The sequence below is a fragment of the Nymphalis io genome, chromosome 7 (genome assembly GCF_905147045.1).
Source record: "Nymphalis io chromosome 7, ilAglIoxx1.1, whole genome shotgun sequence".
In the NCBI taxonomy this organism is placed as follows: Eukaryota; Metazoa; Arthropoda; class Insecta; order Lepidoptera; family Nymphalidae; genus Nymphalis; species Nymphalis io.
The window spans coordinates 5,689,866-5,712,735 of NC_065894.1; the positions used below are offsets into that span (position 1 = coordinate 5,689,866).

General features: G+C 30.8%; 2 protein-coding genes across 2 annotated transcripts; one reads left to right on the forward strand and one right to left on the reverse strand.

The window, feature by feature from the left end:
- Positions 1 to 40: 40 nt before the first annotated feature.
- LOC126769678 (actin-histidine N-methyltransferase) lies at positions 41 to 21,242 on the reverse strand. The gene is made up of 9 exons (XM_050488583.1): positions 20,781 to 21,242; positions 20,477 to 20,698; positions 19,776 to 19,864; positions 19,556 to 19,695; positions 5,536 to 5,644; positions 3,793 to 3,920; positions 1,847 to 2,046; positions 893 to 1,058; positions 41 to 401 (listed from the first exon to the last, which is right to left on the reverse strand). Exons 1-9 carry the CDS (start codon positions 21,082 to 21,084, stop codon positions 296 to 298), a joined length of 1,464 nt encoding a protein of 487 aa, XP_050344540.1. The 5' UTR covers positions 21,085 to 21,242; the 3' UTR covers positions 41 to 295.
- LOC126769662 (uncharacterized) lies at positions 10,512 to 19,441 on the forward strand. Its single transcript, XM_050488547.1, has 5 exons — positions 10,512 to 11,077; positions 14,901 to 15,593; positions 16,027 to 17,323; positions 17,970 to 18,539; positions 18,652 to 19,441. Exons 1-5 carry the CDS (start codon positions 10,928 to 10,930, stop codon positions 19,158 to 19,160), a joined length of 3,219 nt encoding a protein of 1,072 aa, XP_050344504.1. The 5' UTR covers positions 10,512 to 10,927; the 3' UTR covers positions 19,161 to 19,441.
- Positions 21,243 to 22,870: the final 1,628 nt, after the last annotated feature.

The following is a 22,870-nucleotide window of genomic DNA, read 5'->3' on the forward strand; positions in this document are numbered from 1 at the left end:
ATTTTTTTTATTTTTTTATTTTAGTTATAATGAAAAACCCTTTTACGAAACAATATATTTATTAAAAATACACGCTTGCATAAGAAATCAAATCACATCACACATAAAAACAAACATGAATTCAAAATTCGTTGTAAAGAAATTACTTAAATAAATAATAACAAAAGATGTATAAAAAAAGTAAAAATATTGCAATACTGACATGATTTGTTCGTAGTTAAATTAAACTTGTACAAAGTCGACCTTATCTCGATTAGAATAAGATTCAAATTATAATTGATCTATGATTATATATTTAAGGTTTCTCAGCGGTGGGAAGTTTTTCTAAAACATTCCTTAAGTACTCTATGGCATTATCTAATATTTGTACTTCACATTTCTTTAGTAGCTTTATATTATTCCTGTAAAGAGTAAAAACAAAGGTTTACTTATACAAAATATAAATTACAATTAAAAAACAACTTTTTGTTGATGATTGTAAAACTAAATGGAACTTATAACTACGATAATTTAAATTTCAAATAAAAAAAATGTTTCAATTTCTTTTTGAAACAATTAACTAGCGGGTAATTAGACAGAACTTCATTCGTTATACACCACTAAATATATCCTGACCGAAGACCAAACATTTTTAATGGGCTATCCAACTGTGTAGGAGATATCTCTAATCATATTCGAGCAGGTAGGAAGTAAGTTTGACTTGGCATTTTACAAGAATATATTAAACTTAAAGTTACAACCGGTTCGGATGTACATTAATCCGATTGGAGAGAGATCAGACGAAAGACTAGAGACGACGTGTTTTTTGAGAGGGTGTAACACGAAGTAGTGTCTATTATAAAAACTATATCTATGGAAATATAAAAAACCTATATATATAAATAAAATGTACCTATGAACGGAGGTATTATCGTTCCCAGCGTCCTTATACGAGGCTTTGATGAGTCCGCAGCGCGTCAGTAGGTACGAGTACGCGCGCGCGTCGACGGCCGCGCCGGCGCCGTCCGCCGACACCAGGTCGCCGGGCACGCCCTGGGCGGACCATTTCGTGAGCTCCTCTGGAAATAACACGAAAAACATTTACCTGAGTACGATTTGCTTTCTTCGGCAACGACTCCCGATTTGTCACCTTTAGAAATTCATCTAGTTTCTATGTATTTTTTCTCTATCTATATTCTATCTTTCTTCTAAATTGAATTCAATGAAATTTATGTTTTCACGTGCCGATTAACTTTTCGGTTTAGAATCGTTTGTGAGCTATTTTTTCAAAACATAAAATTAACACTTGCTCCATAACATGAAACTGCATTAACACGAAAAATTACACGCATTTTTATAACTTGATGGAGACAAAATGGAAATAGAATAAATTAAGCAATCCCTAACAACATGTGAATGTCCCACTGCTGGGCTAAAGGCCTCCTCTCCTCTTTTTGGGGAGAAGGTTTGGAGCTTATTACACCACGCTGCTCGAATGCGGATTGGTGGAATACACATGTGGCAGAATTTCAGTGAAATTAGACATGCAGGTTTTCTCACGATGTTTTCCTTCACCGTAAAGCACGAGATGGATTATAATCACAAATCAAGCACATGAAAATTTAGTGGTGCTTGGCCGAGTTTGAACCCACGCTCATCGGTTAAGATTCACGCGTTGTTACCACTGGGCCATCTCGGCTCTTTATTATTATTTTTTAAATTTTTTTTTTACCAAATTTAGAAATCACTTCACCCTAAATTGAAGCCACATATATAAACATAAATTCGTTTGCTCTATATAAATATTTGTCATTTTGTCATGAACGGGGATGGAATGTTAAGTTTGAAATTTCTGAGTGAAACCCACCTTGATTCATATTAAATATCCTTATAAATGCTAGCAATTCTGCGCTTATGGGATTTGAGTTTTTATATAGGTTGTAGTGCGTGACTCCTGTTAGACCGAGCTTCGTCAGCAGTCCCAACTTTGCCTCTCGGAGGGGATCACTAGAACTCACCCCAAGGGCGAGTGATAGACTGTCGTGTTGATTTTGTGGGTAAACAAATCTAAAAATACGAAAACAAAAGCTGTCAAAAACATTTAATAAATACGGTTTTAACACAATAAGTAACGCAACATCAAGACATTAAAAAAAAATTGAATTCTAAAAAGCCTTTACAAAAAAATAAAGGAACCTGCCTCCTCTTCTTTAGAGGAGATAGCTTGAAGCTTATTTAACTTCACTGCTTTAATACGGATTTTTGAATAGACATATGACAGAAATCACTTGGTGATAGGTTTTTGTGCAAGCCTGTCTGGTATCACCTCTCCTACCACCTACCCATTACATATTCTACGACGAAACTGCAGTACTTGGTATATAGTATTGCGATTTGAAGGGTAATTGGACCATTCACTACAGGCACAAGGGACATAACATCTTAGTTCCAAAAGTTTGTGGCGCATTGACGATGTAAGGAATGGTTAATATTTTTACATCGCCAATGTTTGTGGGCGCTGGTGTACATTTAACATAAGGTGGTGTACATTCGCTTTTTCGTCTATTGTTTGCAAAAGTGGTTCAGTGAAAAACTACATTCATAACACATAAGTACTTTCATTGTGAACGAAAACACCTATATCATAAGAAATGCGAACGAAAATAAAGATATAAAATTTAAAAGTAAATAAGTACATAAAAAAAGAAGTTAACGTGCGCTACAAAGCGTTTAAGGCAACCATTTTTCAGATCATAATGACTTCGTTATGCACACTCCGTTTAACTCTGCCCGCATATAATTGATCCGAATTTTTTTGCACGTTTTGACGGAACCGTACGTAACTCTTATATCACATGTGCATTATGTAATATATCTTGTTTACATTTATGTTTTTTGTTTACTAAGCAATTGTATGATTTGTTAAACAAGCAATTGTTTTATAAACGGATACACTTAACGTGATATAATATCTTTCGTGAGCCGTGTTTTGTTTTTCTTTTTTTGTTTTGGTATGTCTTTAATAAGAAATGATCTGATCTGTTACCAGTAATGTTCCGGGCACCCCTTAAAAGTCAATATTTTATTTATGGTTAATTAGGTGTAGGTATGTTCTTCAAGTTCTTGTAGAAAAGTCAAATTTAAAAATGGGTAACGATTATGACTGCTAGGCTGCCAGTCCTACAAGACCTGCCCGGACATGTACCTCATTATACATAGGGTGAATACGCATTTGTCTATTACAGTAAGACAGTTTTAAATAATTTAATAATCAGTTTACAACACGTGACAGAAGAGAAAACGTTTAGCGTTTAATATTTATTCGATATTATATTTATACATTTATAGGATGAAGTCACTACAGCCCATATACATTAGTGGCGTTAGTAATATTAACTATGGAATACACCGCCAAAGTCCAACCTAAGACCTGGCTGTTCTGCCTAAAATTGTAGGACGCAACCGTATCAGCGAATAAACGGATACATCTTTTATAGTTGTAGTAGTACTTTTACGAGTGAAGTGACAAAATAATTCAACTGCGTTACAAATTAATTTTGCAAGCACTTATAAAGATAACGTAACTCTTTAGAATTATATAAGCAAAATAAAAGGAATTAAAAGGTAAGCGCGTTTATAAAATTGGGTCAGAGTGACCGAGAATATTTCATTTAATTTATATATTTTCGTTTTTCTCCAGCGCAAAATATTTACAATTAATTTTCTTTTTTTTAATGAATAAAGAATAACTAAGAATATTACGAACGGGTTAAAAACTGAATGAATGCAAATATAAAAAGCGATAATAATAACCCATTGTGTAGGAACAGGTCGGCGTTCGGTCTCGCTCCGTAAAATATGAAGATTTGCTCGCTGCGCTGGAAGTCGCGCAGCGCGTAACACTCGCCACGATTCAACTCCTTGTTGTAATCGGTTGTTATCTGTAATGTTACAAATGTCATTTAGTCACTAATTACATATAACTATCAAGCCACTTACTAAAACTACTAAGTAGAAGTTAGTATTGATCGTTATCAATATCGATGATACTACCCGATTTCGGAGAGCAAGTAAGTAGAAACATTATATATGCTCAAGTGTGAGCACCGACACGGGTGCATTCTATTTCACACACACGTACATACACACACACACAAACACACGAGAGAGAGAGACACATATAGACACACTTGTATCTGGCTGTTATCTTTTGTATTTTATCATACACTATTATAATTATAAATTGTTATATAAATTTAAATTTTTTTCCAGATTGTATGACTAAGTAATAAAAAATAGCCTTACTATTATTATATAGTTTTCTAAATAAAAAAAAAAGTGATATACTTATATGACAGTGAGTCTGAAACCGTTAAATTAAAAAAAAACGTTACATCATTAAAAAAATAATATCGCAAAACTTACATAATTAAAACATAACGAAGATTCACGCGTCAAAACGTGAAAGTGTGATAGACAAACTCACTTTCACATTTATAATATAAGTATGTATTGCGTTAAATTATAAAAACATTAATTAAATGTAATTATCATCAGTAAAACAATTTAAGAATGGTCATTTGTTTTTTGATTAAAGTACATCGATGTGGTTAGCAGATTTTATAACGACGAATTATAATTATTTATTAAAAAATATATTAATATGTTAGTATTAAGTACTGTCAATTTGATATGACAATTTTAATGTAGAAAATACTGTGTAGTTAATGTTAGTTATTAGAAAAATACAAAACTTAGATCCAATCCTATTTCTAAAAATTTGCAATCAAACGATAAGCGTTGCGTTGCGGTGCCAAGCTAAAGCTCTCGTTATGATACTATCTATGAGCAATATGCTTGTTTCGTGATCGCTTAATATTACTCATACTTGTATATTTTTTCACATCCATTGAGATATATCATGACTACATAACTAGATTTATCCCAAGGCCACAGAAAACGTTTAAAGGCTGACAGTATTTATGTAAAGCATTTAATTATGTTTCATTAAATTACATACACGATTTAAAATATAACCTATGTATTTAATTGCTGAAAAGAGTGATTATTGATTTTATGATGATTCAGTCATGTTTATAAAGAATAGATGTGATTAGTGTAAATTGGTGAATGAGAATGGGGAGAAAAAGAAAACTGAGGGATTACGCGATAGATGATTAGGATAAAATGAGTGTTAGGTCACTGACCGACAACACACTGCGAATTTAAAATTATATTTTTTTAAAAGTGAATAATGACCTTTTTTTCTTGCCTACTTCTGCTTCTATATTTGGTCTAAGTTTAAGATATGTCAATCATTTTTTTTAATAAGGCGAATTTAATTTATTACATTGATTGTTTTCACTTTAAAATAAAACATAAATTAATTTCTTTTGCGTTCGTGGGTGAAGTGACAGAATTCTAAGATATATTTTGGATTTTATATTTTTTAATTGTTTTTTCTTGGATGATTATAACCGCGTATCTGCTTCAGGGTAGTTCCACTGATCCTATCTGTTTATGCGGATGCTCATATGAATAAAATATAAAATGTACCTTTCCATGTTCATGATTGCACATGTCCCAAAGAGGTATAAAGGCTGTCGTCGGTCGGTCTTCAATTTGAATATTATTAAGCCTCGTCATAACCGTAGACACCGCCCACCTGCCGAATTAATTACAATATTAATGATAGATAATACTATAAACAAATATTAGTAATAACATAAAATAATAATATATATATATATATATATATATATATATATATATATGTATAATAAAAATATACTAAAAAAAATCTTTTTTAATATAATTAAGACGACATTCACTTAAGAAGATAGTGCGTAATGTATTCACATAAAATAAGATGAAAGATTTGAACAAACAAAGCCGCAAACATTTCCTCAAGAATATAATAGAGTTCTCGTTAGGTTTATAAAATGAATCAAAACAATAAACTATTATGGTTTTATTTGCACTTTTACTTTTCTCAGGGAAACATTTAACATACTGCTCTGTGTTACGTAAAAAGATAGCTGTTAAGGGATACGAACTGAAAGTAAAAAAAAGAACTTTAAATTCCGAGTGGCAATTTTACAATGAACTAATTGTTTATAACATTTAATTTGAATTTTAGACAGCACCATAAATATTTTTTTGTTTTTATGAGTTCGTGCTCCTTGTGATCGATTTCTGCTATGGCGGCCATTTTTAAGCGAGACTAGTCACCTAGACTGGACATTTTATAGTGCAACCTCATAATCCGATGGGAAGGCAAATCTGACACAATCGGTAAGAGTTCAAGCGCAAGATTAAAGTAATCACGCAAAGATGTCCTTTCCGAGGCACGGGAGAGTAAACTGCCAACTTCCAGACGTTATAACTGAAAATTTTTCAACAAAAGACCCAAAACTTTTTACAGACACGAGTCGATGTTTGAATTTATGACCTGGGTATCTGTGATCTTATAAGTCAGCCAATAGGCCAACGAAACAATTTTTTTTTTTTAAATATATGTACATTATATAAGAGCGGGTACAATTTCCGTTGATAAGTAGACCGTTACATAAAATTCTTTAAACTATTTAATCACATAGCGCTATAGAAAATGAATTCAAGAAGTATTACATAAGACAAATAACAATTTATCTCCAACATCAAATTGAATGCGGTTGGAAATTCTTTACATAATTAATTTGCATAATAATAGGAAATACGGTATTTGAATAACCAATTACATTTTATTATTAATAGTTTCATTATAAACCTTTTCAAAAGAATTTACGTAGACATCTAATTTAGTATTATTAAAGCTGAGACAACAAAATATTCATTTCAAATAAGTAGGCAGGCTTGAAAATGTGCCATTTAATGGTAAGTGGTCACAACCGCCCATAGACATTGGCACTGCGAGAAATTTTAACCATCCCTTAAATTTTTAATGAGCCATAGACCTAGTGAACGAAGGTAGTCCCTTATGCCTGTAGTTACAACTCACGCTTCAAACTGGAACACAACAATATTCAATATTGCTGTTTGGCGGTAGAATAAGTTAGTTAGTGCTTAATTAGTGGGTGGTATTTACCCAGACATAAATTCGTGACACCAAGTAGTACTTTAAAAACAAAATAACTGTTAAAACTGTCTCGTGTAAATACTCTCGACAATTTGGGATTGTCGGTAATTACTTCTATCACAATTATGTATACTTTTATATTTATAGCTAGACTACCTAAATTAACAAAATTAAAAAATGTTATGGCGCGTCATTAGTGTTCTATATATTTGTGACAAAGTTTAACATTTAATACAGATTAAATGTTAAACTTTGTCACACAGAATACAGATTAAATTTTAAACTTGGTCACAAATATATAGAACGATAATGATACGCCATAACATTTTTTACGCCATAACGGGGTTTTGTTCTTAAGCGATCTCTAAGTGTGCACTTACATACACTTACAATGCGGTCGTCTTAAACTTTACTTACACAATGTATTTGCGACATAAAACCAAAAAAAAAACTATTTAACAATCAAGTAAAACAGTTAGTTACTCAAAGAAAAGGTTTTATAACAAAAAATCTAGATCTAGACTAGATTTCTAGATGGTTAGTCTAAATTAATAACTTAATTTTAAATTCTCGCAATTTCCAACTCTGAATACGTTAAAGACTTATAAAACTGATATTGACGTGAATTTCATGTTATTGTTTTATACATTTATATCATATCATTTACCTCGTAAATTTGATAATACAAATACGATTATAAAAAAACATAAGCGTATATGTTCTCTTAGTAGATATTATGTGATGTAGTTCTGTAGTTTACTCAGGAAAGTAAGAGTGTGAGAAATTATGCAAACAATGACCTGTGACGGCGATTCAGACGAGATCGAGTGTGGATTTCATTACGAGAGAGGTTATAATACGTAATAAAAACTGTGTAATTAATATAGCAATAATTTATTCTTTCGCTATATAATAGATCGTTGTGTATAACATCAAACTGATCATTAAACATAGTGATTTCGATACAAGCGACATTAAAAAGCTAATAAGTGTTCAATGTGTTTTTTTTTTAAAAAGTACGCGAATCAAATTAGCAATATAAAGCAGGTGAAAATTCATTTTTTTATAGAACATGAATAAATTTGAATTCATTAATGAAAATTCAGTTACCAGAGTACTAGTATCCTCCCGCGGCTTTGCCGCGTGTGAGGGGGAGGAGTTGTTAGGTTATGTCCTTTCCTGTCCCCTTGACAATGTTTATACAAAATTTCATGTAGATCGATTGAGTAGATAAGACTTGAAAGCGTAACAAACAAACTCACTTTCGTGTTTATAGTACATGTTTTTAAGGATTTACTTAAATATAAAATTTCTTGTGACAGATGCAAACTAATTCACCTCTATATTTGACAACCACACTGATAGTGAGGTTGTCAAATATTAATATCCACTCAAATCTTGCCTGTTTTTTTTGTTAATAATCTTCTAACGGGTAATTTTACTTTTCTTTATTGATTTACACACAAGACTGACAAAAATAAAATGTATATTATCATTATTTGTTTAATCTGTAGTGTGTCGCAATAAAAGTGTCATTCTATATTTTATATGAAATTGATCCGGTTACCTTCACTTAAAAATAACGTTTCCTATCCACTGAACCGCCTCAGATTTGAAAGTAAATAAACGTTAAGATGACGGTAAGTATATACAAAGCAATATCTAGAGAAAATAGTTTAAGAGAAACAGCATGGAGCAGGCGGGCGTGAAAATTGTAATTCTCAGGTTATTATCGACTCGGCATTCAGGAAGTGGTTTTGTAATAATTGTTTAGCAAAACAAATAATAAACAATAATGTTTTATAAACAAGCTGCCGTGTTCATTATCTTTGCGATATGATTTGACTATCGTGAAAACACTTTAAATAAAATATTTCATATATTATAGGAAACCCACCAATAATATTATCAACAATAATAACAAAATATATAAATAAATTAAAATAAAAACTGTATTTTCATGAGTATTGTCTAAGTGGAATAATTCCCAGACTCTACTTGTAATGGAATCAAACGAAACCATACATTTATGTAAAAATTATATTTCTAGAAATGTTGATCACAAAATAAACATCGTTAAGGAATGAGAGTTAAGAATATATAAAAACTATAGTGATATATCATTATTCCATTATAGATTCGCGAATAATGATAATTCTAGACGACGAGCATTCCGCATGGGAGGCGGCGCGTGCGCACATTCCGTTTCACATACATAATAGTATGATCAGTGATCAGCATCTTCGCGAATGAAAATTACATCGCAATAATTTATGATATGTATGTACTTCCATAGCTAAGTTTCATAAACAACATGATCTGTGGGTACTTATTTGGGCATAGCTTTGTTTTTAAAATACTTACTTTTGCGCTAAACTATTTCAGATTTAGAAAAAATGTTCTAATTCTTTTTTCAAAACACAAAAACTGTGACCATCGGCGTATTTATGGTATATTCCAAAAGTGACTCATTAAAACAAAATAGTCTTTATACATAAATTTAAAGTAACGGTTTGCTTGAATATGTGTGAGCAAATTGTCATTAAAAAACAATGATAATTCACTACCATTGATTCGTCTTAATGTTACTAAATCGTTTTTTATTATTATATGTTTACATAAGTAGTAATGTTCATGGTCTAGCATAGCTAAAGTTAACTTAGCCAAACTATTGTTTATATATAACTATTTTATAAACTTATATATTTTTACTAACACAATTTGGTATTTGGTTCAAATCTTTATGCTTATTAGAAATTTATCAAAGATATCACCGTACGAAGACGTTGCTACATTTATCATATTTTAAATTTTAATAGTCTAATACAATATTAATAACGAATATAACATTTTTATATAATATAAAATGAAATGATAACCATATTCTAAGAACGTTTACCTAATCTTTGATCATCTGTTTCTCTCATTATGCAATCTATTATTAAGCTAAGTCATGTTTTAAAATAAAACATTTGAAATATATTTAAATTAGAAAACAGTTACATAAAATTAAATATAACACTTCTCTATATAATCAAATTAAACGAATCTACAAAAAAAAATTGAATGGCTTTAAGTATATTCACATAGACAAAATAAGGTAAGGCTTAATAAAGTAACAGTTTCTTGTTTATTACTTTACCTTATTTATTACATATATTATAATTGAAACCAAAAAAGTCATTTTTTTATTTAACAGCCTTACTTTTATAACAGTCGGTAAATAACGTAGAATATGATTTAGCTCTTTTTTGTCATTGATTAATCATAAAAAAGAAGACGACATCGTTGTGTAACTAATCATCCGCTAAACCACGTTTATAAGCAAAGCCTTAGGATTTGCACACAGGCTCCACATAAAAAAGCAAATCTTTCAAAACAATAAAGCGCAAAAAGTACGGTTTCAAGTTCTTCGAAGACGATGAAGCTTGATCGCCACTCTTACGCACCGTACTGTCGCGCGCGAACGTGTCGAGTCGAGTCACTTTCACGTTCGAAATTTAAAAAAAGGGGGAAACTCGCATGAGAAATCTTTCATTTATCACCACTAATCAACCAGTAACATAATTGGCTTCAAGCCGCCGAGCCCTATCGGAGTGTTTACAAATAAATTATGTCGAATTAAAAGTTCGATTAAACGTGTGCTGAGCAAGACTATTCTAGTGCATGAGTGTAGACGATAAGGACTTTCTTCGTTGTCTTTTTTTCTTCCTTCTGTGATTTCTTATTTTCGTTTTTCGAACATTAAATTACATGTACTTGCAATTATTTGAAACAGCATATTCAATATAATTATAGTGAAGTGTAATAAGTTTGTGTACCTTGATCGTGCGGGGACCGTTCTTATTAGAATTTGTTTGGTAGTGTAATATGGGTGGTATTTGGAAGGTTACGATGCCCTTGTTAAGTACGTTAGCTGCTTTGGTGATTATCGTGCACTCCGCCGAAGAAAATTACGAACAAAACTACAGACAGATCAGACCTAGAGCTTTGGACTTAGGCCAACCAAACTACGACCAGGTAAATTTTAGTAATATCTATTCGATAAGCATAACTAAATGCGTTAGTAATGGGTTATTATTTTATGAAACTACTACTACTAATACTTTAATGAAAATATTATAAATATTTAATGAATAATATATTGATGTTACATGTGTTATTTGGAAGTATCGCCAGCCTTGGGCTAGAGCGAAGAGAGCAGTTGCTCTAGACGCCAATTGGTAAGGGGTGCCAAAATGCTTATGACAAAGTTAAACGAAAAAAGTTTTTGTAGTCATTTATTGATATTTACACTGCATTAAGGAGTGCAATGTTCATCCTTACGAGTTAAGTTTTCAATTAGGCGATAAAGAGACTATTAAAACGTGTACGATGGCGATGGCCATAAGGCTCTGTTAATATCGTGGTGGTGTTATTATCAATGTGGTGAGAAACGCCGAAAGATCGTCCTATCTGATAAAGAACTAAAGCTGATGATGCTTAGAAGTATACTTATAAATTATCTTATGAAGAATGTATGTGTGTATGTTATTGATTTATTACTATTACTTCAAATGACACGCAATCGTGCAATTAGTTCATATATCACAGCTAATTTAGCGAGAATTTGTAAAACAGCTAACTTTCTTCATTTTTTATACACTAAATAATAATTCGATTTGGATAAACATTCCGACGTGAAACCGTAATATAGAACTTCTTAATAATATAATCCATATTTGTCAATTTAGTTCTACAGTTCAACATTCGGTGCTTGAAATTTAAAGGTAAAACAAAAACTCTAAAACAATCTTCATTCTTCACTAATTAACAATGGAAGTTTTCATTTGTACTTTGATGACTTTTTACGCGTCGACATTTACTTGATTTAATGGTTTTGTAAACAGATTAGCTGTGAAACTTTCGAAAATGTTTGTTTAAGTAGAATTACGTAACTATATTTTAATGTTCCGGTATCTTAAGAAAACAATCTACAATTTTATCCGCAAATACAAGACGGAATTATATGGTTAATACAAAACTCTCTCAACTTTACAAGTAAGAACACTGAACAAAACCTAAATGACATCTGAATAAGTCTAGCATTTGATTTTAGTTCGATAATTCATTTAGAATAAATTTTTCAAACGAATTATCTTTATTATATTATTCATGCTTACACTAATATTTGTATTTTACTTATTTTAGTTCAGATTTTGTTAAATTATATTAACATTATTACAAATATATTACAAATTGCCATTTGTAATGAATTTTAGCCGTAGTGTTGGTTTAATATTGTTAGTAGCGTTATAAAAAGTAATATGGATAGTAGGTAAGCCATTATTCAAATTTACATATATACACATGTATATATTGCCTAATCTTGACTCGTTTAATTTAAATCGCACTACTCTCAAGCCTATTTACTAAAAAATAATTAATTAATCGGTTCGCATAATCGCGTAACATATATGAAAAAATGACCTCCTTTTTTAAATCGGTTAAAAACCGATCAATAATATATATAAGGTAAACTAGGACGATTTTACTTCAATCTGAAAACTGGTTATAATATCAGATACAGGTTCCTTTTAAAGGCATAAGTGGAGCGATGTTGGGTTTGACAGTATAAGTAATGTTCATGAAAATAGGTTTAACCACATTAATACCTTATACCGGCATAGGAACTATAGGGCCTATCTACATTTTCGCTATTTTATAGGTAAGACGAAAAACTGTATATTATACACATTATATCATTTACAACCGCCAATCATAACCCACCTCTAGGACATATGCCTCTCCATAGACCAATCAACCATAGACCAACGACCGCAAAAGCTCAAAAAAATAATATATTGTTATATAATAGGATAAAACATAATATACGAATCGATTTTTTTTCTATTAGCCCATCTTATAATAACGGTTAAAAAGTCACTCCGCCGTAAGGCGTATTTTAACATGATGAAGTTGGATCTTATAGTTCGAACTAAATTATTTAACCTATCAGATTTTCCTACGTTTTTTAAGTTATATCTATGCTGAAATTTATCCTGTGGGTTGAAATTCCTAAGGTGTGACAGCCAACCCGTATTGGAGCAGCATGATGGTATAAGCTCTTTTCTCTACTTCTCCTTAAGAGGAGATAATGTCTTTACCCAGATAACATATACAGCCTGTTACTTGCGTTTACTAACTATAGAAATGTTTTGTTTTTATTAATGAGATACGTAAAACAATATCATAATAAAAGCAACAAATAAAACAAAACACAACACCACCCACTACGTAAGTATTTAAGCATTAAACGTAATATGTTTCTGATTTTCTTAGTCGATACATTAAGAATCCATACATAAGGTTTGGATAATTATTATTGCTTGCTACACTTGTTTTATTCCGAGAATAACAAAACGCGGAACTTCCAAACCGGAATAGTATCGGTATTATGTTTATTTGCATAAAATTTAATAAACGAGCACTACTTGACTGAAAACCGGTATATTCGCTTTCGACTTTCCTCGAGCATTATGACATCTGTTTTGTAACCGCTTTCGTCTCCGAGATAACGGTGTGATGGTGGATTGGTGCGGTGTGACTGTCGAGTTTGCGGTCGGCTTGTAATTGACATAAATAGTTTATAAATTTTTACTTATGCAACTTTTGTTAATGGCTGTTGATTGAGCTCGCAGGTCAGACTATTTCGCTAATGTCACGTATGAATTGATCGTGCTTAATACAAATGTTCATAATTTGACATGTTATGCATTTACATAATATGGTCTCTGTTTATTTTATGAAACCTAAAATAATATTAAAAAAATCTTATGCTTTAATATCCGGTTTCTAAATTAATCCGATTCGTCCAACGTCTCGTCCCTATAAAAAACGTTCCGTAAGTTTTATTTATATGTTTAGGAATTACTTCAAAGGCTCAGTTACTCGTATCCCAAAAACGATTGAATACAATATTAATACTGAAGATGACTTGCCTCGTTGGTCTAGTGGCTTTACATCAGTAAAGCCAACTAGCCAGTCAGGGTTCAATTCCCAGGTCGGGCCAATAAAAACATTGGGTTTTTCTGTCAAAAAAATTCTTAGTAGCAGCCTAGAGTCAGGAAGTTGGAAGTGTGTGGAGTGTACGTGGCTCGAAATCACGTAAAGCCGTTGGGTACTGCGCCTGAACTCTTTCCGGTCGTGACGGATTGCCATCTTCTCGGATTATGAGAATTAGGGAATAGAGAGTGCACCTGTGTTTGCGCACACACTTATGCACTATAATATCTCCTGCGTAGTTGGCTAATCTCTCTTGAGATTGGCCGCCATGGCCGAAATCGGTCTGGAGAACATTATTATTATTATTATTGTAGGTACACTAATGATTCTTTAAATATCGAGTACAACCTGAGAGTTTAAGAGAATTCACTAAGACGTACCATATTATTTTGTAATTAATATTTATCAAATATTGTTATGACTACTGAATATATGACTAATGACCCTTTTAGAAAGACGGGAACCAAACGAAATTGAAACAATTTGTTATTTGAAGTAAATCCTTTCGCCCTGTTGACTTACGTTTTGTCACATTTACAAGAATTCAGCGGATATTTTTTTTAACGATTAAGCAACAATGTGCACAATATGTAGAGCATGTAGCGTTGTAATGGACTGTCTCTTTATGAAACATCTGATCAGAAAAATAACGTTGGAAAAGATATTAAGACCAAGTTTTAGAAAATATTTTGTTAGTAATTGATAATATGAACAATTTTATACAAATTACCTAATTAAAATAACCCAAAATCTTATTTGTAATAATAAAAAAATAAATTAAATGTTTGTTTCATTTCAGTCATGGAGGGCTATGGAAGTAGAACCAGAAACGACACCACTCTCGCCAGTTAATCAAGAAGATTGGGATGATAATGGTTCTAATCAACCAATGAGACGAAGAAGGCGTAAGCGGAAGCGACGTCCGCATCAATCTCTGGAAGATATTGCATCGGAAGGTATAATTTACCGACAAGCAGCATCTCAAGATTATCAACAGGACGTCATTGAAATGCCAAGAAGACGCCGAAAGAAAATCGACTATCAAGATGCGGGAGATCGCAATCGACCTATGCATTGGACCGACGAAGGGTTAGAACGACCATTACGAAGACGTGGTCAAAGAAGAAAAAGGCCACCACTAGAAACTTGGCCAGAATCAAACGAATTTAGACCAAACGATCGGCCCGACAGTAGTGAAGAAATTTTACACGAAAAAGAAACTCGAATTGATAGCATTATAGACAGTAGTCGTAATGATGACAGGGATGGGAATGAAAAAATCGAGTCTAACATAGAGATTGATGACCAAAGTGAAGCGCAATTTGTTGAAGTGACAACTCAAACAAACAATATAAAAAATAATTTGAAATATGAAGCTGTTTCACAAAAAGATGCAAGATGGCCCGTAAAACTGAATACGACTTTAATAACAACAAATGAAAAAATAAAAGACAAATTTAGTACTATAAATAACGATGTGGAAATGCCAAAGGTAAACACTTTCCGTTCTTTAATTTATATTTAAAATTTTATAAATACTCATTAAGTATATTTTAAACAATATTTATAGTTTAAAACATTTTACAAACTTTACTTACATTTTAATATAATAAATCAAAAGATATACTTAGATACTTGTCACAATATAATTTATTAGTTTAGAAAAAAAAACTATAGGATTATTTTGTACTTTTTTGTAGTATTTATACTGTATTTTGTAACTTTGTACGCTTAATAATTTATTTAATTTAACTATCTTTCTTTATTGTATCTTACAGAAGTCACGACAAATTCTTTGACATTTTTGAATGTTTAAAGTAAAATAGATATAGTGTTAAAATTATGATATGTTAATTTTTTTTTAATAATTAAAATTTTAAATAAATAAAGATGAATGATCTCACAAATACTATTAACATTTTCAGGATAACGGACCATTAGATCCTTATACTTTAAAGGCTATTCTTCGGAAATCAAATGGAAAAAGTTTAAGCGAAATATTACAACAAAATAATTTATCTCTAGCCGATTTACTTCATGGTAAAGAAAAGGCTATAACAGTTCTACAAAGAAAAGACGTTATTGATTATCAAGACGCAAGTTCAATTAAAAGTCAAACTGTGTTTGTTAACAGCGATGTAAAATCTGTAGATTCAGTTGCTGAAATCCCTGAGTCAGAAGATCAAGAAAGACCACAAAATTATGTAAATCAAGTAGGTAAAGAAGATATAGAAACAACGACAGATTGCTCCACAAATACGGAAAGCGCTACTTTTAGTGGTACAGAAAATTTCGAAAAATCAGGATCTTTATTATTAGAGAATACTACACAAAACATATTAAGACGTCGATTTCCATTAGGTATTCGAAGAAAATTACGAATGAGGCCACCATTAAACAATACTTATAAAGGGCAATTAAGCAGAGATTTAATAACTCTAACGTCACTTAAATACAAAAACAGCAAAACTTTGACAAAGTCAAAAGAATGGAACGATATATTACCTGCAATGACACGGAGAGGTCAAACTATGACAGAACCTAATGTTGCAAGTAATTTAAATGTCGTTGTGAAATTGACTACTACCACTTTGACACCCGAAGAAACAACTGCTGAACAAATATTCGAAACTACTACTGATTCTTCTGATTCATTAAATACAGAAACAACATTTTATACTGACCCTGACAAAATTGTAAGTTTAGAATCCACTGACACTGGATTAAATTCTGGAACAGAAACTGCTCCGCCAACAACAGCAGTTATAAATGAAGTTGTTAAAGAAGACAAAGTCATATCTACTGAAAAGCCTAAAATTGTACCTTTATTAAGACCTCTAGTAAATTCTTCTGAATTGAGAAGGCAAGCTTACAGCAATCGAATAAAAAGGAAGCGTCTTAAGCAAAAAATTTCAACTACTGAATCACCTGAGTTAAACCACCACTACAAGAAACCATCCGAACAAGGATTAAACAAGATTTATGGTTCCGAGATTATTTCTAAAACACAGACAAGAACAACAAATTCAGACCAGGAAGAAGATTTTTCAACTTTAGAAGATTTCATGACCACAGAAGTTTCAAATACTATAAATGAAATAACTAGATCTACCAGAATACCCCAAAGAAACCACAGATTAACGTTTTCAACAACGCAAGCTCCATTCACTACTGGAGAAACTGCTAAATATGAAATAGATGAAATTCTTAGTGATGATCTTGGTAAGTATCTGAGCCTTGTTACAGGCTCAGTATAGTTAAATTACCCTGCCTCGTTGATCTAGTGGCTTAATATAAGGCCGCAGACTCGGAGGTCCTGGGTTCAATTCCCAGGTCGGGCCAATAAAAAGTTATTGGGTTTTCTGTCAGAAAATTCTCAGTAGCAGCCCAGAGTCTGGAATTTGGAGTGTGTACACTCCCGTGCCTCGGAAAGCACGTAAAGCCATTGGTCCTTCTCCTGAACTCTTTCCGGTCGTGTCGGATTGCCGTCCCATCAGATTATGAGAGTTTGGGAATAGAGAGTGCACCTGTTTTTGCGCAAACACTTGTGCACTATAATATCTCCTGCGTAGTTGGCTAATCTCTATTGCCATCATCATCATAATTAAATTGGGAATTTTATAATTAAATGTATTATAATACTTAATAAATGTTTACTACAATTCTTGAAAACTTTCACTTAAAGTGAACTAAATTTTGCATTCACTTATAAATTATTTGAATATTTAATTACATTTTACTTACGGAATACTGCTTATTTAACGGAAGTTTTTAAATACTAAAAATAAATTATAATTATTTATATGATCATTACCATATGAAATATTGATGATTCATAGTTAAATACATTTTTATATTTTTATTGCAGCTAGCGCAAGGCTTTCAAAAATACTTAAGGAGAGGAATATGACGATAAGAGAGTTAGTGGAACATAGGGAGAGGGGTTCTAGTCATGTACATTTGGCAGATATATTTCACAACACATCAAAAGAACCTAACCCACCGGAACCATTTTTGTCGAAGTCACTTATAGAACCGATATCAAAGGAAACATATCCGCTTAGAGCTTTGTTAGAAGCAAATTCATATGATCCTAAAACTACGACTATCGAACCCAATCTAAATGCATCAAATAATTTAAACATTCCAGTAGTAATGGATTTCGGTAACAACGTCAACGAAAACGGAGAAAATATGGGTATTATATCGCTGTTTAAAAATTTTAGTCGAATCGATAATGAAGGACAAAGTTTGTACGATGAAAGCAAAAAAGCATTTGAAAACAATTCTGAAGATGATATTTCGAATCACGAATCAACAAGAGAAAGTCGTCTATTAAACACTGAAAAAGATTTAATAACATGGAATGATTTAATAACTCTAATGCAACAGAGTCATCAAAAAGAAAATCATGAAGTAAAGAAACATTCGAGAGATGGTAAGTGAATCCATATAATGTGTTAATAAATATTAAGTAACTACATAATAATACACAAAGTATATAATAATTATTAAGTATTTAACTTTGAATTAAAAATATTTAATTTCAGATTTGACAATATCTCAAACATTGAAGAAAATTAATTTGGAAAAAGAAATTGATGGTGACAGCTTAACAGTATTGGAAGATATACAAAAATTGAAAGACTTTGATAGCAGAATTACATCTGACGAACTATTGGAAATGAAATTATTCGAAAATGTCGAATTAACGCAAACACCTAGTGTAACTAATACAGTTTCTAACAACAATACCAAATCAGTAGCAGTGGTTACAGCAAGTATTATTGGATTAGTTCTTATTTTGTTTTTACTTACATATGCTATTCTGAAATGGAAGCAACAAAACAAAATGTTCCAAAAGACACATGCTAAAGAAGAAGAATGTTTACCAAGTCCTATTTTCGAAAATCGAAAGGGACACAAAATCAATAGTAGTACTCGTAGTAAGAGTCCTATGATTTCTTCAAACATATATGCTATTGATTCAATTGATACTCGTGCTGGGAGTGAATCACCTGAATATATGTGGGACACTTTAAGGAAGCCGTTTCAATAGATTTAGCAGAATTTTAGTTAAAGTTTAGACTGATTTTAAACATAATTCTTAATATTTATTATTTTTGCTTACTAGTGACCTGACAACAGTTATAGTTAGATTTAAAAATGGGTTTTAAAAAAAGTGAATAATCAAAATTTTAAAAACTATTTTGTATTTAACATTAAATTGTTTTCATTTGATATAAGCTGCTTTGTATGTTGTATATAATTTTAACTGGACTTCAGTATTATGTGGCAAGTGCAATTGTCTTTAATTTTTAATATAAATTGATGTAAGTGTTGGAGTTTAATTTAATTAAATAATAAATTTTAAAGAAAGACACAATAGTTTCAATTTTTATAAAGATGAAGTTAATGTGAGCATTAAGAATATTTTACTATTCTACCTCTTACCTGTAATTTTCGTAACTAAATATTTCTTTTAAATTATTTAGAACTGGTACATCCAAGGTATGAATTTTATTATAAAAGTAAGCATATTGCCTGGCAATACTATTGTACAACTTTAACGATGACTCAAATACAGGTGAAGGCTGCAATTAATAAAAGGAATTATAATAAATTATCAATATGTTCTCACATATAATTATGTTTTTCTATTTGAATTCATTACCCGAAGCTCGGCCAATTCGTCCGATGTAAAATAGAGTATTGTAGAATATTTCTCTGGTAAAAAGTCTATGTATGGTTTCCAAAATGAGTCTGAAATAAAGTAACAGTAACATTTCAGTGTAAACATATCATCTCAATCAATTATACAAAAGTTTTAATTAGTTTGTTACTTGATATTTCGTTATAAATAGAAATTTAATAAGTCTAAGTGAAACTAAAATCTATATGATTGCGCTTATTTTTTATACTTAATAATTTATTTTATAGTTTTTTTTTATTATTTAGAACACAAACTATTCCACTTAATTACTTATATTTACTTTCATTTTACTTCCTATGTTCCATTAATAACTCTGATAACATTCAAACCCCCCTTTTCATAAGAAAATAGAGAATAGCATAGATTATTCAAGATCTCAACCAATAATATTATGTCAATTCAATGTCAAAGTTGTTTATTTGTCTTTACCACACTTGTGATAAAATGGGCTATATGTATGTGTATGTAAAAATTGAGAGAACAAAATCTAATCATTTATAACTAATTATTATAATAATAATTCTTTTCCTGTTGCTTTCTTGGTAAGTTAAAATTATAATGTTCATAAATATTTTACAATTTTAAGTAGGAACTTAATTCTATATATACAATATTTTACATTAACAGTAGTAGATTTTGCATTAGTAATGTAATATAATTACCTGGATTACTCTTTTCAAGAAGTAAAAACAGAGCTAACGTAATATTTGGCATATTTTGAAGAAGAGGATCAACATTGATAAATGATGCAAGGTCTGAATCCCTCGCATCTTTCTCACTCATTATGACTTTACAAGGTACAGTCAATATTAGAGATCCTTCAGTAAATTCTTTGGTTGCTTTCAAACCAAGTTCATAGCCATCAAAATCAGTAATATCAATACCTGTAATTAAATAGGTATTATTTTAAATATTCAAGAAGTATTTGTGATAGCCAATATACATATTCGTGATGGTAATAATTACCATCGAATTGCGCTCCATTATCTTGTAACCAACTGACATACTTTTCTAAATATAATTTTCTCTGGCTTCGTTCATTTTTTGCCAAAGGTGTTTCAATATTCATAATATCCTTTATTATTGCTTCAATTTGTAAATGGTGCTCCCAACTCTTGGTTACAGTACCCGTAGCTTGAAATATGCTTGTTAATTTAAGTAGTTTATCTACTAAATTCGAAAGTTCTTTACGCTTTTGTTGAATAAATTTATTTCCTTCTTTTTGATTTCGCTTTTTCGACATTTGTTTAGATTGCAATTTTCGACCCATAATTATTAGTTATTTTACTTCACTACTTCACTTCTAATAAAGATCTATTATAATTTGAGTAACGTGAATAAATCTAAATTGAAAACGTGGGAAAACGAATTAAACTAAAAATAGTAAGTAAATGTTTCTATGAAAAATGACACTACGTCAACAATGAGACATTGACAAGTGACAACTGACGTCTGCGGTCTGACATTAATGCTTCGAGATGAACGAATCGAAATGAATAACTCGAATGATCATTCGAGCAACCAACTGTTTGGATTTTTCGATTATGAAATTTTCATACTTTTTAAGCAACGCGATTAAAAATGGAAATTTGAAAGATCGGCCTGGATTATATAATTGTCCTACATTTTATAATATAAACCATATAAGTCCACCATATAACAATATAACCATTCTTAATTCTTTCTTAATTTCATAAATGTCATATTGTTAGAATCAACAGATATTTTTATAGATACACGGAAAATATTTAAAATTACATAATATATGGTAAGAGAGAAAATGAGTGATATTGTAGTTTAAATTGTAATTTCAGCAAAAAAAAATTCAAAAGCTGTTGAAACATCCCGGTCTGAAGTAATTGGCTTATCGTTAATAGATAGGTATCAAAACACTAGTTTTAATTCTAGTCTCTTATATTTATTATCATATTTCCTTTTAATTCTTGTAGTTTATTATATTATATTAATGATGTCTAGTTAGTGTAAGTGGCATCGCCAGTCATCTAATATATGTAAATAAAATGAATAATTAAATGAGGGCTTTGCCTTAATATTACTTCTCTATTCGATTCGTATTGACAAATGTTTGTTTATGTTTTTGTTTGTTAATTATTATCATTCAATTTTTATTTGATATTTAAATGTAGTCAACTGTCTGTCAAGCCAATGATCGGAATTTAATATATTTATGATAAATTATTTTATGTTACGGCACATCATTGGTAAATATATTGGCAAAACATGTTGCATCGGATTCCGCACCTCTAGTTAAAAAAAAAAAAAAGTTGGCTCTAAGGATAAGTTACCGAGGTTTTATGAATTTAATGGTAGATCACTATACTTGTACTACGGATTTCTAATAAATGTATTTTAAAGTCACCACATTATTAAATCCACATAATTTCAATAAAACATTTTCCAATATTTTACCAAATAATTAATATTAATTATAAGCCTATTCCAATCGAAGATGGATTAATCCTTTGTTTGCCGGAGCGCATATAAGCGCTCCCAATTTTGTACCCGTAGTATGCCGAAGCGTAGATATGCGCTCGAACGTTATCTCATAGTTCAAATTGTTTTGTTTTACTCTACACTAGACAAACATATACCTAGTTCTTTTTTATCCATAGTAATCGATGTTTATTTGTCTCCCTCTCTCTTTTTTATTAGAGTATCATTTCGACCAGTCAGAGACAACGAAATTCACGTCGCAAATTCGCGCGCCAACATCATTTTTTCGAATGCTCGCGGCCATATTTGTTAATATTTCGTAAATTGCAAAATGTTTTTCGAATATAATAAACACTAACAACAGTAAAGTAATTTTATTTAAGTTAACAAAGGTTCTCGGGTAAGTGTAGAATATATTTGTATATTCTATATATAAAATAGCTTTTTGCACTTCTTCCGCAAATATTTTAGTTTACCCTAAATAAAACTTGTATTATTATTTTTTTAAAACTTATCATTCAATTATAATATTTATAATTTATATTTTAATTATTTAAGTAAAGTTATCATATTAAATTAATTTCATACGTACGTAGGTATTC